A 17150-nucleotide genomic window follows, 5' to 3' on the forward strand; every position below is an offset into this window, starting at 1 on the left:
GAGGGCCCCTGATTTTCCTACTTATTCAGATTGTTGCACTGAGGGCAATGTAGTAGTTAAAAGCACATATTCTGGTACCAGACTTCTTTGGTTCAAATCCCAGCTCCTCAACTGACTAGTTGTGATGCTGGGGAAATTATCATCCCGTTTCCTCACTGGTATATGGGGATTATAGTATCTACATCTCATAGGACTGTTGCAAAGATTAAATGAGTTAATAGAAAGATGATGCCTGGCGTAAGATAATTCTGCTCTTCATTATTATGTAAACTCAAAAACAGTTTCTTCAACCCACCCCCCAACCCCTCACTATGCTTAGAACACAAAAAACAATGTTCTTTGAATGATATAACTAATAATTCCCCACAACTTTCACCACTCAAAACAGAACCTATGTCTGGACCTATACAATTAGGCTTTCTCAGATACTTCAAGGAGAATCAATATCCTCATGGCAAAACAAACAAAACAAAACAATTCATTCATGGGTGGACATCAAGTTTGGTCAAGCTGATCTTTTGGCGAGCACAGAGGATTTACCTGCTAGAACAGAGAACATTATTTTCTCTGTCAAAAGATAATAACAACATACTACTTTATTACCTGCATTGCCCCCAACAAGAGATTTTTGCAACAATATATGAAGATAATAAAAATAATTTTTAAAATTTTAAAATAATCAGCGGCCTACAAGGTTACTCAATAGTGATTGAGAATATAGGAAGATATATTTAATGGCCATTTCTCATTCATTTTGAAAGCTATTCAGACACCAGACAGTTTTAAAAAGTGTGAGAATTAATGATTTATTGTCACCCAGATGGCAATTGGATTTATAGTCTTTATACTTTACATTTTTTGTAAATTAAAAAAAAGACAAGTTTTAAATAGCCACTGCTGGTTATGTTTTCAGAAAACATGACTAGACTAATTCATTAATGGTGGCTTCAAGCTTTTCCTTATTGGCTCCAGAAAATTCACCCACCTGTTAAGAGAATATGGAACTGATATTAGACGTAGCATTGTAGCACTGTTTTATACATAAAACATCAGCATATAATGAAGGAAGAATAGTGGTGGAGGGAAGAAGTATAATCTTATTTAAAATAAACTTCTTTGAATAACATTAACTTATAAGCAAAAAACAAAGAAAAAATATCAGAGAAAAGTCGAAAGGCTCAAGTACCAATTTTCTTTAACACAAATGCCTAACAACAATAAATTAACTGCCTACGTCTGAGAAATTCTATGTTCTTTATGATATAAACAGGAAGTACCAATCAGAGGGATTTAGTGGCTAGTTCTAGGAAAGATGGATTTTCAATTAGATGTCACATTATATATGAAAGTCAATGAGGAATGATGTATTTAAAAATCATTTTAAAAGCAGAACATGGCAATATGCCTCAGTCTTTGAAGGGAACGTGGTTTATTAATAATTTATACTGGTTTTCCTATTGCCCAGTTTCGAGTTTTAAAGGTCGGATGTACATACCTTTTGTCCCTTCTTAAAAAACTGGAATGTTGGCATGCATTTGACTTCACACTCTGATGCAACATCCTGGTGGGGAACGTAGCAGGGGGAGAGGATTAAAAACAAGACTGTGAGTATTGGGCTTTGACAGAAGTAATCCAAAACCTGAATCTTTTCCCTGTCACGAATCTTTTCCCTGAATCTTTACCCGACATTTCAGCATGAGGACATTTTTCAGCATATGAAAATTAATATAATGAACATAATGGCAGTACAAAAGCCAAACAGGTTATATTCTTAATGAAAAATTCTTTTTAGTGGCACAGTCTCAGCTCACTGCAACCTCTACCTCCTGGACTCATGCAATCCTCCCTCCTCAGCCTCCCCATTAGCTGGGACGGCAGACACATGCCACCTCATCTGGCTTTTTTTTTTCCCTTCTTCTCAGAGACGGTCTCTCCATGTTGTCCAGGCTGGTCTCAAACTCATGAATTCAAGTGATCCACCTGCCTTGGCCTCCCAAAGTGCTGGGATTACAGGTGTGAGCCACCATGCTCAGTCTCCTGTTTATTTTTAAATAAAAATTGATTTTGTGAGGCCAAGGCTGGTGGGTCACCTGAAGTCAGGAGTTCAAGACTCGTCAAAATACAAAACTTAGCCGGGTGTGGTGGCACATATCTGTCATCTCAGCCACTCGGGAGGCTGAGGCAGGATGCTCACTTGAACCTGGGAGGTGGAGGTTGCAGTGAGCTGAGGTCATGCCACTGTACTCCAGCCTGGGTGACAGAGTGAGACTCTATTTTGGGTCAGGGAGGAGTGGGGGGAAAGACTTTGTAGATTCTCACATCTTGCTGCAGTATCAGAATCTCCTGAGGGGTACTACAAGTTTTCCCATCCACCCCCATCTTAAACCATTATAGTTAAAGTTGGGCTTCAGGTGGCTCTGAAGCTCTAATCTTTCAAAGCCATCCTGCTAAGAAAATCAACAAATTCCTAACATTGCACATTGGGCTAGTGGATCCATATTTTCTCCTCTCCTAGATGTGGGTCTTACCACGTCTAAAGATTTTTCTGCAGCTCAAAGGTAACTGAAGTAACAGACATTCCTCAACTGTGGCATGCGAAATGAGAACTCATAATACCCCATGCTCAACATATTGTTAACGTTGTAAGAGGGCAAGGTTTGGAGGACAATACCATGAAACTGGTTTGGTTTGGAGCCCAATAGGCATTGAAAATGTCAGCCAGGCACTCAAAAGAGGACTGAGAAAGAAATACAGAACCATTCAGCACCTAAGCAGCAAAAGCTAACAGGACAGCAAGCGAGCAGGCGGGACTATGAGAACCAAATCATGGAAAGCAACGGAGAACTCTAAAGGGGAAGAAAGGCCAGCTACAAACACTGACGACCTCTAGGATGGTGGTTGGCACTACTGTTGAGGAGTTCTTTCTAGGTGATCTTTACTTTTTCTTTTAATGCTGGACAATCTGCTGAGCATGAAAGTACAGGTTCTAATAAGAGGCACAAGGACAGTAATGGCTGGAATAAAAATGGCGACTATTTATTGAACACATGCTATCAAAGTAAGGGTTGGAGAGAGGTTACCCTTTGTAAAATAAGTATCATAACCCTGTTGGCTGTCAGAGAAATAAGGCTGGTCTATTATTTGCAAAAGGGCTACTACTCATACTTTTCTATGAATCTATGGAGGTAAAGTTAAAGTTCTCCAGTTTGTCAGAGGGTCACTTCAAGGTTTTAAAAGACACTCTCAGGCCAGGCACGGTGGCTCACGCCTGTAATCCCAGCACTTTGGGAGGCCGAGGTGGACAGATCACTCAAGATCAGGAGTGCGAGATCAGCCTGGCCAGCAACATGGTGAAAACCCATCTCTACTAAAACTACAAAAATTAGCCAGGCACGACGGCAGGTGCCTGTAGTCCCAGCTACTCGGGAGGCTGAGGCAGGAGAATCGCTTGAACTCAGGAGGTGGAGGTTGTAGTGAGCAGAGTGGCACCACTGCACTCCAGCCTGGGCAACAGAGTGAGACTGTCTCCAAAAAAAAAAAAAAAAAAAAGATACTTTCAGGGTGATGACAGTGCCCCAAGCAGACATGGAGGAGGAGTTCTGTCATACAGAAGTCCTCGACTGCTTTGGATATCTATATTACTATACCATAGTACACTTAGGTGGACGATGGACTGCATATATGATGGTGGTCCCACAAGATTATAATGAAGCTGAAAAATTCCTATCACCTAGTGACAGGTTAACTTCATAGCCCATTGCATTCGCTCGTGCTAACAAATCTGTGCTACAATTATATAAAAAGTATACCACTACAGGCTGCTTTGCCTATGGAGTAGCCATTCTTTGGTTCCTTTACTTTCCTAAGAAACTTGCTTTCACTTAAAAAAAAAGCATATCACTACAATTATGTACAGTATATATTACTTGATAATCAACTAGGTTACTAGTTTGTATTTACTATACAGGTACTTTTATCGTTAATTTAGATTGTACTCCTACTTATTTGTTTTAAAAAAGAAAGTTACTATAAAACAGCCTTAGGTGGGTCCTTCAGGAAGCACTCCAGGAGAAGGCACTGCTATCATAAGAGATGAAAGGTCCATTCGTGTTATTGCCCCTGAAGAGCTTTTGGTGAGAAAGATGCAGGGATGGGAGACAGTGGTACTGATGATCCTGACCCTGTGACTGTCTAGGCTAATGTGTTTGAATCTTAGTTTTTAACAAAAAGGTTTAAAACATTAAAAAAAAAAAAAAAAAAAGCTTAAAGACTAAGGATATAAAGAAAATATTTTTGTAGATCTGCACAATGCATTTGCGTTTTAAGCTAAGTGTCAATACAAGAGTTAAAAAGTTAAAAAATAAAAAAAACTTATAAAATAAAAAAAGTTAAAATAAACTTAATTTACTGCTGGAAAAAATAAATTTTAAAACTAAAATGTGTGGCTGGGGACGATCGCTCACGCCTGTAATCCCAGTACTCTGGGAGGCCAAGGCGGGTGGCTCACGAAGTCAGGCGATGAAGACCATCCTGGCTAACATGGTGAAACCCTGTCTCTACTAAAAATACAACAACAAAAAATTAGCTGGGCATGGTGGCAGGCACCTGTAGTACTAGCTACTTGGGAGGGAGGCTGAGGCAGGAGAATTGCTCGAACCTGGGAGGTGGAGGCTGTAGTGAGCCAAGATTGTGCTGCTGCACTCCAGCCTGGGCGACAGAACAAGACTGTGTCTCAAATAAAATAAAATGTGTATAGCCCAAGTGTATAGTGTTTATAATGCCTATGGGTTCTCCAAGCCCCGTTTATGGCAAGTACCTTATACAGGCATACCATTTTTTAACTTTTTATATTGTATTTTCACCATACCTTTTCTATGTTTAAATGCACAAATACCTACTGCTGTGTTTTAATTGCCTACAGCATTCAGGATAGTAACCTGACTTTCATGTTTGTGGCCTCCACACAGCCTAGGTGTACAGGAGACTATGCCATCTAGGTTTGTGTAATTAGACTATGTGTGCACAATGAAACTGTGTCGCATTTCTCAGGAGGTATCCTCATCATTAAGTGATGCATGACTGTACTTCCCAAAGGCAGTAAGAACAGCTGTCCTCAGTACAGTATTGTGCATTGCTCTGCCTCAGGAAACCTACTTGACCTGTGCTGCAGTTCCATTACCTGTTCAATGAGGGTGCTAATAAAATATATTCTTATAGTTACAGTGAGGATTAAATGACAGAGTGCATGCAAAGGGCTTATCATGGCATCTAGCATCTATTATTACTTTCTTTTCTTTGAGACAAAGTCTCGCTCTGTCACCCAGGCTGGAATGCAATGGCGCGATCTCACCTCACTGCAACCTCCACCTCCTAGGTTCAAGCAATTCTCCTTCCTCAGCCTCCCTGGTAGCTGGGATTACAGGCACCAGCCACCATGCCTGGCTGATTTTTTTGTATATATATATATATATGCATATTTTTTGGCCAGACTGGTCTTAAACTCCTGACCCCGTGATCCACCTGCCTTGGCCTCCCAAAGTGCTGGGATTACAGGTGTGAGCCACTGCACCTGGCCTAGCACATTATTATTAATTTCAAGTAAAAATCAAGCTGCTACCTGATAGGATCAGTGGCAGTTAGAATTTCTCTTTTCCAGGTGCAATTTTCTCCTAGCTAAATTGACCTTCATAGAAGAAATAAGACTAAATTTGATTAAAACTAGGAACAAGGATTTTTTTAAACAAAAGTGCAATTATACTCCTTAAAAAAAAAAAAAAACCTCTGGGGACACATCTAGAACAGTCACTTACCAACTACATTCCATTCATCATTCGTTCATTCCACACCTACACTACGTGCAAGGCAGGTGTGCTAGGTGAAGGGGAAACCAAAGTGAATTAAGACAGGGTCCCTGATCCCAGAAATTTACTGGTAAAGGACAGACATAAAGATCATTATAATAATTGCCAGGACTCACTGAGTACTTAGGGTACACAAAGGGGTAAGTGGAGAAGGGGTGAGGCTCATGACAAGGAGTTAGGTAGGAAAGGAAAGGACAGACCAGATGGAGAAGATAGCACGAGCCGAGGTAGGGGTTGCCCAAGGCACAGAGTCAAAAACTGGCTGAGAATAGGCAATCTGGGGTTGCCATGCTCTCCCATGTTTACAGTACTGCCATATGCCCATTTTAAGTGACCCTTCAGCCTTTATTGGACATTCCATGTTTGCTCAATGAATAAGCAACCTTGGGAAGTTGATGGGGACAGGTCTTAAGGCTCAAGGAAGATGACTGACCAGCCTAAGCAGAGGCCAGTGAGCCAGGACTGGAAGCCAGGTCCAGCGCCTCTGTTGCCATGCCACACCTCTCCCTCCCCACTGGGGCTAAGTGAAAATGCTCACATATCTGTAAAGAGCCCCGAAGTGATACCTCCTCAACAGCCTCTCCTAGGTCAGTGGTCACGTGGTGAATACTGGATCTACACCCACCACAAGACAGAGCATCCTCTAATGGGTAGTGGTTAAGGTCAAGGGCTGGGAAGCCAGACCACTTCATTTTAAATCCTAGCTCAGCCATATACTCACTGAAACTTCATGAACAATCCCTGTGTTTTAGTTTTCTCATTTATAAAATGGGGATGATAACAGCACTCAGGATTAAATGAACTGATACTTAAAAACTACCCAGAACAGTGCCTGGTATATATCAAGTGCAAAACAAGTATTCATTAAATGAAACCAACCCTGGAATTTCTTCCAAATTATTCTCTCAGGCAACTTGGTGTTTATTCGTTAAAACGTTTGTGGTTTCTAATTGACTAAAACCAACCAAGACTAGAAGAGGCTTGCATATGCACGTTCTCCTGCTACTACAAGTTCACAAAGAGCCCTACAAGTTGTCTCATAACATGGTGACTCCATCGAGCCTATGGATGTAATGATCATAGCCAAATTCAATCTCTATTTATTGAGCATCTCAGAGTGCAAGGTAGCACGTAGGGTTTTAGAAAGGTGGGTGGCCTACAAGATTCAGAAGCCTCACTCATTCGTTTTTGTTTACTTTAGGATGTGATATACAGCTCCTGATAGCTAGGATTCAGCTCCTAATTTACCTGCTCTTCTGAGATAGAACTTTTTAGATAGGATTATAGTCCTAGTATTATTTGACACATTTATGGAAAAAACCACGGTGCAATTCAGAGAAAAAGGCCAGTGTGAAAAGCTCAGTAGTAAGTCAAATTTCCAGCTACGTACCTGACAGTCATCCACATCTACTTCAAGGAATACCACATTGGAATATTTTTCAGAGAGGGACTGGAAAATTTAAAATGAAAAATCCAAAGAGATTTAGAACTAGGTAATGGCAGTCAAAATACTCAAGATTCTTAAATGGAAACTTAATAGAAGTAGAGACTAATGAAAGATCCAAAAATTTAGATCTTTGGAGACATAAGAGACATAAATTTTCTCTAAATCAAATTTTTCCTAGTATAAAGCAGTTTGGCATATCAACCTTTGAGGCTGGGATTTCAAATAGGGCCCATATTTCAACATGGGGAAAAAAAAGAACTATGTAAGACAAATTTCTAAAAGTTGTTTTCAATGGGCTACTGTATCAAACCTAAATTATCTGTGATACTACTACTTTTAGAACAAAGATCCAGCCAAAGAACCCCCCCAGCCAAAAGTAAAATCCTTTAATTGTCTTTCTTTCCTACCTTCGTGACCATCAACCCCCAAACCACAAATCTCTAATAGAGTAGACATTGTTTAATACTCACATGAAAAAAAGGCTTGATCATTTTGCAAGGTCCACACCACGTGGCTGAAAAGTCAACTACTACAAGTTTATCACCTGCGGCATCCAAGGCTTCCTGAAAAGCATCCTAACAGCAAAAGAAAAGCTTATATTAAATAGTTAAATATTAAATCTCCAAAAGAAAGACTATAAAGCACATTCTGGAGGTCTTCCTTTCAGGACCCACTCTTTAGCCAAAAAAAAAAAACAAAAAACAAAAAACAAAAAAACCCAACCAAGCCAAGTTAAACTCAGTTTGAAGAAATTCTACACATTGCTGGTAGTGTTACTTGGTAAGATGAAACAAGATATAATGTGTAGAGTATACTGATATTCATGTCTTCATGACTATTTTATAAAATATTGTGAAATGGCTAGTTTCTCTCTAAACCAAACAAAAGGAAAATAAAAATAGACACTTGTACTGAAAATGTTTCCATGTCAAGGTTAGGTGTATGGTAGACATTTACTAAACACTTATGGATTATGAAAGGAGTCACTTGAAGTCACAAAGGCATAGGATTTGGCAATTGAAACATCACAAGTTACACTTAAAAAAAAAAGCTATCATTTTTGATTAAACTCACTTTTCTATGGTAGACCATACAAAAACCTAATTTAAAAAAAAAAAAAAAAGTCAAGGAAACTAACTTCCCTCAAACCTCAACACTCAGATACCACTGTTGACAGAAGCATAATGGTGTTTTCCGGAGTTGAGATCACAGGTTTACCAACCTTTTATTTTTACCCTTTCCCTTAAAACTACACTTTCATCATTCATTAAGTTTTAGTTCCTTATGAAGGAAATTTTTCTTAGGTATTATTTTTCATAAAGAATGCTTGTTAACTAAAATTCCCAGTAGAAATGATCAAAAAATCTCTTATTACCAACTTCCCTGAATTATTTACTAACTAGATACTGTAACCCCGGGAACCAAATAGTCCAGTTACAAAGGACTCACTTTTTTTTTTGGTTTTATTTTTGAGACAGAGTTTCACTCTTGTTGCTCAGACTGGATAGATGGAGTGCAAAGGTGAGATCTGAGCTCACTGCAACCTCCACCTCCAGGGTTCAACTGATTCTCCTGCCTCAGCTTCCAGAGTAGCTGAGATTACAAGTGTCCGCCACCATGCCCAGCTAATTTTTGTATTTTTAGTAGAGACGGGGGTTTGCCATATTGACCAGGCTGGTCTTGAACTCCTGACCTCAAGTGATTCACCCACCTCAGCCTCCCAGGACAAAGGACTCATTTTAACCACAATTAGTCAGTTAGTGCCAACCAAATCTCAAAACCAAACAGAGCAATTAAGATAAATCAAAACATAAACATCTGTATCTGAAGTCTAGGTTTTCTTCAAGGAAATGATGCTGGTCAAATAGGTTTAATAAAAAATGAACATCCCACCCTCCCACCCCACCACAAGAAGTCCGGTAAAGGAAGTCAAACAAATAAAACACCATAACATAAAAAACAAAATAAGCAAAAAAAACCCAACAAGAAAAAACTAAAGTGGCCTCATGTAGTAACAGTTACTTCTCTAGATTTCTAATTTCTACCTCATGTTTTTGGGAAAATAATTCACAAATGGTATTCCTGAGAATGCTATGACAAGGCTTCCGTAATTACGCAAATCCCCAGATGCAGCAGGGAACATTAGAAGTACAGCAATTGTTTATCCAAACCATCACCGATTGTTCAGATGAATTTCATTCAAAGCCTTCCCTAATGTGATTTTCAAGAAAGTTAAACCAGCCATCCTTTACTGCAAAACCCAGGTAAGAAAGGGAAAAAGGTCAAGAAATGCCAATGTCTGGTTGAATAGACATTTTTTTTTTTTTTAACATGGTTGACCCTCATTAAAAACCTAAGATTACTTTCAAGAGGGAAGGTATTTCAAACATACTCAAAGTGTTTCGAAAACAGTTCTGAATCAAAATTAAGCCCAAGTGCCTAAAATTCTGAAAAGAGGCATGCAACAATAACTTTCAGCCTAACTGAACATGAGTTACATCCCAGGTATGTGCAGACTTCATGGACAAATTCTCTTCTGATCCTTCTAAACGGGTGTCAGCTTGAAAATTATTCAAGATTATATTACTAAGAAGAAATCACAATTCCTAGCTCCTGGAAACCAACAGGATTAACAAATGTCTCCATCACTGATACCAAAAATCTGGGGGAAGCAAAACAATGTGGTTGGGGTAAATAGGAGCAGAGTCTAAAATCTCTTTGCCTAAACATACCTACCCCAAAGGTAATAAATGTAAGTGGTTTCTTTTTGTTTCGAGATGTTGTTTTGCTCTTGATGCCCAGGCTGGAGTGCAATAGCAGTCTCAGCTCACCACAAGCTCTGCCTTCTGGGGGTCAAACGATTCTCTTGCCTCAGCCTCATGAGTAGCTGGGATTACAGGCGTATGCCACTACGCCCAGGTAATTTTGTATTTTTGTAGAGACAGGGTTACTCCATGTTGGTCAGGCTGGTCTCGAACTCCCGATCTCAGGTGATCCACCTGCTGCCCTGCCCTCCCAAAGTGCTGAGATTACAGACCTGAGCCACCACACCCAGCAGAACATGAGTGGTTTCTGAAGCATTTAGTGAAGTGCCTTGTGTATGGGAGTTCAATAAATGGTAGGTGTCTTTTAAGTGTTTATTTTTTCCTCATCACATTTACAACAATTATTCCACTCCTTTCTGAAATAGATCCCATTTGGCCCTAAAGCACCAACTGAGTGCCTCTGAAACAGAACTGTTCTGGATGACCAGTGGTGCCAATTTAGCCCATTAGGATGAAAATGTAAGATGTATTCAATATTTACAAATAACAGAACAGGTACAGTGGCTCACACCTGTAATCCTAGCACTTTGGAGGGCCAAGGATGGTGGATCACCTGAAGTCAGGAGTTTCAGACCAGCCTGACCAACATGGTGAAACCCTGTCTCTACTAACAATTCAAAATTAGCCGGGCGTGGTGGTGCATGCCTATAAATTCCAGCTACTCGGGAGGCTGAGGTGGGAGAATCACTTGAAGCCAGGAGGTGGAGGTTACATGAGCCTGGACTGCACTCCAGCCTGGACAACAAGGGTGAAATTCTGTCTCAAGAGAAACAAAAAACAAAACAAAACCCAATCAAATTAGTGTAACTTTTCCAACAGTGACTTTGGATTGTAATTTTGAAGTTGAATTGATTATCAGCGCCTTTGGGCCCCAGGCTGTAGTGCTTTTTTAAAAGTTCCTGTCACCCATGTAAACCTTTGTCACTGGTAGAGGAGGAAGGTGCCACCATGCTCTGACAACTGGGAGGCCTAAACTGTGTGCTCAGGAAATCCTAATCAACTTTCTGTTTAGTGTCTGGATTTTGAGACAACTAGTATAGACCATTCAAAGGTCTTCTGGCTCCGTGAAGGGGGTTCTTAGCAGTTCGGTTATACTGAGGTTGCCAGACCCTGGAGAACAGAACTCCTGCCCCACTCTCTTTCTCAGCCATGGACTAATAATTTATCACACAACAGGTGCTTGGAAAGAAGTATATGAACGACAATTGCAGAATGAGGGCTGCTAAACAGCCCACTAGAAAAACAAAAAACAAAAAACAAAACAACTGATTAAGAACAAGAAGATAAAAGACCACAATGGCAATCAACATATGAGAATAAAAAACTGAGGGTCAATAATAATCAAAGGAACAAAAGGATCGATCGGGGACACATTGCAAACACATTTCTGTTTCCGAAGCCCACCTGGCACCAAACAGGTCAGGGCACTTGAGGCGGGCAAAGACCCGCCCTCCCAGCTTCCCGGGGGAGGGGGAATCGCAGGGTAGTCACTGGCAAGGGGTCTTCCACTGTTTGAGCAACATCCATTTCCCTCACTGACTTTTCTGACGCTGCATTTAACAAGTATTTCTGGAGTGGCTACAGCAGACCAGACACTGCGTGTTAGGCTCCGGGTTTCCCAGTCTGTTAGGTTTTAGGCTTGCAGTAACTTTCGAACACAGGAACGCTGTTATGCCTTGGGCATTTTTAAGAGGACAAAACAACGATCGGGATACCGATAGGCCGGCGAGCAGACAGCAGGGCGCGGCTGCTCCGAGGAGGAACCCTGGCTCCAGCAAAACCCACCAACTAAGGGTGAATCTTGGACGAGCAGGGCAGCCGAGGCCCCCGGGCCCAACCTTGGGGACTGAGTCACTCCAAAGCCACTGCTGCCGGAAACACGCCCTGCGCCACAGGAGGAGTCCCATGGGCGCGGCCCCGACCTCACTTCCTTGCGGCCACCTGGGGCCCTCGGGCCTCCCGGCCAGACCTGCACGCGTCAGGGGATCGCCAGCCGCAATCCGTCCCCTTAGTGCGGATACAGCACGCGCCACCTTTGGGACTGGGCATAGGTGGAGGCAGCCGGGGAGTCTCCGGCCTAGACCCACTACCAAGGGGGATCACCACCCCCGCTGCGGGTGGATCGCGTCGCAGACGAAAAGGCAGCGGCGGCCAGCGACCAGTGCCTTCTGCAAGGGCCCCACCCCCGTCCTTGCCTGGAGCCTGAATCTGGATACAGATGGAGGCCAAGGGCGCACCCCTTCCATTCCCTCACCTTTCTTTCCCCAGTCGGGGTTGCCCGGACCGGAGGGTGCAGAAGGCGCCGCGTGGGGACTCCTCGCGCTGCCTGCGCTAGTACATCCCCTGGGAGCTCCCCGCGTGCGTGCAAGCGCCCGCGCAGAGTGAGGGCAATGCTGGGCACCGCCACCCCGCCCTCCAGGGGTTCCCCGTCTCTCTCCTCCCTTCCCCAGGACAGGCTCCGCTGCCTCGGGCGCGCCGTGGCCGCTCCTTCCCTCAGTCCCAGGCCGAGACGCCGCGTCCGTTTCCCCTAGGGATGCGGAGAGGCGGCCTCCGCACCTCCCGCCACCGCGTTCCCCAGCTACAGGGGCGGCAAGCGGCGCCGGCGCCCTGGCCTTTCCCAGAGCGCGTACCTTGCTGTCGATCTGCTTGACCATCTTGGCTGCTAGGGTCTGACGAGCAGCTGTTAAGACCGATGGAAACGGATCCAAAGCACCGAACCGAGTTAGGAGAGAGCGCGTCGCTTGCTCTCCTTTATACCACGCCCCGCGTGCGTGTGGCGGGGGCGCGCGCGCCCGCCCGGACCTCCGCGCCCGCTGCTGCGCCCGGCCCCGCCCCGCCCCCAAAGCCGGAGAGCCGGAGAGCCGGGGCGGGGCGGGGCTGGCGCAAGCGTGGGGCGGAGCTCCAGGGCCTTTGCTCTGGTGCCCTGAGGCCCAGCTTGCGCCCCAGCTGGAAGGGGGGATCAGCACTGCGCGTCACGGTGAGAGGCGGGGAGACGGACAGTCATCCCCATACACACAGGGCCCTCCCGGGTCACCTGGGGATGCGTCTGTCGGGCCCGAATCGAACGCGCCCACGCTCGAGATGGGGACAGTCCTAGGACCGCCCAGGCAGGGCTGGATTTCTCGAAAAGGCCCGCCACGCCCCGGCTCCCCCGCCCAGTCCCGTGAACCCCACAAAGTGCTGAGTAACGGTGACCAGGAAGTATCTCTGTGTGCGTCCTCGCCTCCTCTCCTGAATTTACCATGACCGTTCTCTTCTCTGTAACCTCCTTCTGTTTTCACCGCTCAGCCCGCTGCTCCAGCTTGATGCAGCGGCTTAGACAGTAGAGCCGACCAGGGGACTGGCTGGGCTCTTGACTGTCAGACAGCTGCGTGTGAGATGGAAGTGCCGCCAGGGTGAGCTCTGGAACTTACTTACGCAGTTGTGAACCTAGAAAGGTTCTGACCTCCTAGGGTCCCAGTGTTCCCTTCTGTAGAATGGGAATCATGATGGTCTCAATCTCACAGTGGTGTTATTTTGAGGGTTGTAGTGCTTGCAAAGTGATGAGGACCGTGCTTGGCACATAGTAAACACTCCATAGCTAGTTCTTATTATTCGGTGTCTTGCAGGGCCTGATTGGGCCTGGCCACTTTATACAGCATTTATGGTGGCACAGTGCATGTTCGTGTGAGTTTTTTCTAACAGAGGCAGACTCCTGGAACAGAAGTCGGAGTTTGCGTTGATCCAGGAATGCCTGTTGCAGGTTGTGTCTGGCAGGGCTGGGGATTGTGGAAGGTGTGTTAGCTGGCCTTGTGGAGCCAGGAGGGCCTGTCAGCTGCTGGAAGTGGAGGTGGAGAAGCTGCTCACAGGAACCAGAGTCAGAAGGCTGGGAGGGAGAGTCCCAGGTCTGTGTTTTCAGAGCCTTCCCCATGAAGCTACATCTAGGTGTGATTGCCTAGGGGTGGTAAAACTGTTGCTGTTGCCTGGCTGCCCCCTAGAACCCTTGGGTTCCTTCTTTTGCTCTTTCAGACAGAGGAAGGGAGGAAACCAGAGGTTTTGACCTATTGTGCAAAGTTTCTAGGGGGCCGAGGAGCACCGAACGTGAATAAGGAGGTAGGCAAGGGACACATTCTAAAGACAGCCCTAGACGGAGGGAAGACAGACTGCCCTGAATGTAGCAACGTTCCCAAAGAGAGGGAGGTTATTGGGGTAGAGAGGTAGGAACTGGATGGAGTGCTGAGAGCAGATTCTATAACCAGCTTTTCTGCTGCCGGGTTTTCAGTTCAGCTGCATCTCAGATTCCTGGATTTTACCTATTTGTTGGTGAATTTGCCCGGGTGATGACAGCAAATCATTGAGTGACAGGAAGGGGCAATACAAGCCATTCTCAGCTGACTTCTCTCCAAGGACCTTCCAAATGTCCAGTGACTCAGTGAAGAATGTACTCCCTCCCTCCCGCCTCCACAGAACCAATGCAGAGTAGAGGTGGAGGATGGTACAGTTATGAGGAACTGGGAAGCCAGAGTATGTGTTGAGTCTAGACTCTGCAATTAGACTCCCTTGTCCTCATCCCTACACTACCACTTCATGACTGGGTAACGCCAGGCAAGTCTAAATAGCCGTTTGAAGCCTCAGTTTCCTTATCTAAGAAGTGGGCATAATAATGGCTTGTGCTATTATAAGGGTTGAGTGAACTAAAATATATGTAAAATGCTTAGAACCATGCCTGGTGTGCAGTGAATGCTACATGAACTATGATTACAGGGTATTAAATGGAATGATGAGATCCATCTGGAATGATGGCAGAGCTAGGGTGGAAGGAGAGACTGTAAAACAGGTGTCAGTCTTAAATGAATTAAGTAATGAAGACAGTACTAGTGAACAGTGAGCTCTGTAACATGAGCCTCAAAGGAAAATGGATTTTTTTTTTCACCCTGCAAGGAAGAAAAACAGGCTGGACCTGGTCCCTAGGAGCAGGTTCCCTGGAGTCGTGGCAGGGAGGTGATGTTCTATGAGGAGAGTGAGGTACAGGGGAATTATTTGGGATTGCCCAGAAAGGAAGGGTTTATTCAGGCAGAGAAATGTAGAGGTTCTGTGTATTAGTCAAAATTTTCAGTTGCAGGGAGGAATTCTAGATCAAACTGACATAAAACAAAAATAGAATTAGGAACTCAGATTATCAAGAAACCCAGGGGCCTAATGATGTCAGAGGGCACCACCTCTCTAGTTTCATTCTCAGATAGGCACTCTATGTAACTTAGGTTACTACTAGTTTAGTATATCTGCAGGAAGAGTGTTCCTCTTCTTTGTTCTTGTAAATGTCTGAGAGGCTGACCTTCAGTTTCATGGTGGGGGAAGGGATTAGCCTTGCTTGAAGCTTTGAACCAAGAGTAGGAGAAATCTAGGGGGTTACCAGAAAAAGGGGAGATTGCTGCTGGACCAACAAAAACGATATTTTCATGTCATCCAGAAGAGCAGAAACATGTAATAAGGGTGATGGGCCTGCTTCAGGTTAGCTGCTTTAGGCCCATCTGGGTCAGCTGAGTCCAACTTCCATATGGGACTAGAGAGCTGGGTCAGCTGTCTTTGTTTGGGTCTCAACTCCAATTCGAAGAAAATGCAGTTGTAGGATTTCTGAAATAAGTTTTTCTCACCTGGGATGTTTCTCTGAGTGGTTCTTGACCCCCTAATTCATCATAGCCAAAGGTGCTCGATCATACTGCGCATTCCTGGACCACACCCAGACAAACACACAGATTCAGTCTTTTGAGGTAGAGCCTTGGAGTCTGCCTTTTAAAAAAGCATCTCAGGTGATTAGGTACACTAAATTTGATAAGCTTTGCCACGGGACCTTTGGAGGGTCTAGCAAGACAATTGAGATGAGAGAATGTGGTAAGTGACATAAAATCAGGAGCTTGAAGTACTACAGTAAAAAAAAGTGGTAGAAGGAACAGGAACAAATAAACCTGGGTGGGACAATCATTAAATGCCATGGCTAGAGCTGGGTGTATTATCATTCCTCTCAATGTCCCTTAGGAGATAGACGTTATTTTTTATTATTTTACAGAGAAGGAAATCAAGGTTCAAAGAGATCACCTAGTCATACCAAACCTTCACTGATTCTTAGACTCTGTTCATGAAGGGTAGGAGGTATCAGCACAGTTTTCAAGCCAATCTGCGTATCTTAAGTACCCCTCATTTCATCAGTGAAAAATATCTGACATCCTTTATGCTCATGTGCTGTCTGTTACAACACATCAAATGTTAACTATTTGGATTGTAGAAAATAATTTACACATAAATGTATATCATGCTTTCATTGCCAAGTTTTTTAATGTAAATTTCAGATAATATAATAACCCCTGTGAATAACCTACTCTGCATATCACTGCTCCTTATAGCCCTTAATCTGGTCCAGTGGTTGCCCTTGCTGCCCCCTTGAGCCCTTTCCCCATGTAGCATGGAACCATCTAGATTCGGCAAGCACCACCATATTCCCAGATGTTTCTTTTGCTTTAACTGGAAGTTTTGCCCTTCTCAGGCAAATACGACATACAATGCCCCATGGATGCCAGGGCCAGGGCTTCCCATTGCTGTGTCCAGATTCTTTCTCCTTACAAAATCCCATGGATTTTTGGAAAGAAAAGAAAATTTTTTTGAAAGAAAAAGGAACTTGACCCTTATACCATGCCATAAAATTACTTAAAATTTACCAAGGATCTCCTGGAAGAAGACATTAGAGGTAATCTTTGCAACCTTGAGGTAGGCAAATATTTCTTAGGCAAGACACAGAAAATTGCAAATATTTCTTAGGCAGGCTATAAATGAAAAAGTTAATAAATTTGACTTCTCACAACATACACACAAACACACAAATATGTGAGGTGATGCATATGTTAATTAGCTTGATTTAACCATTCCACATTGTATACGTATATCAAAATGTGTTGTACACCATCAATATATACAAGTTTCACTTGTCAATTTAAAAAAATTAAAAACAAAACAAAACGGGGGAAGCTAGCAGTCTTGCATCCC

The 17150-nt window shown here is 43.7% G+C and overlaps 1 protein-coding gene across 1 annotated transcript; it reads right to left on the bottom strand.

Annotated features, from left to right (window-relative positions):
- Positions 1-780: 780 nt before the first annotated feature.
- Positions 781-12981, bottom strand: TXN (thioredoxin). The gene is made up of 5 exons (XM_017503369.2): positions 12764-12981; positions 7779-7883; positions 7252-7311; positions 1496-1561; positions 781-985 (listed from the first exon to the last, which is right to left on the bottom strand). Exons 1-5 carry the CDS (start codon positions 12785-12787, stop codon positions 923-925), a joined length of 318 nt encoding a protein of 105 aa, XP_017358858.1. The 5' UTR covers positions 12788-12981; the 3' UTR covers positions 781-922.
- Positions 12982-17150: the final 4169 nt, after the last annotated feature.

This window comes from Cebus imitator, unplaced genomic scaffold, assembly GCF_001604975.1.
Source record: "Cebus imitator isolate Cc_AM_T3 unplaced genomic scaffold, Cebus_imitator-1.0 Scaffold310, whole genome shotgun sequence".
Classification (NCBI taxonomy): Eukaryota; Metazoa; Chordata; class Mammalia; order Primates; family Cebidae; genus Cebus; species Cebus imitator.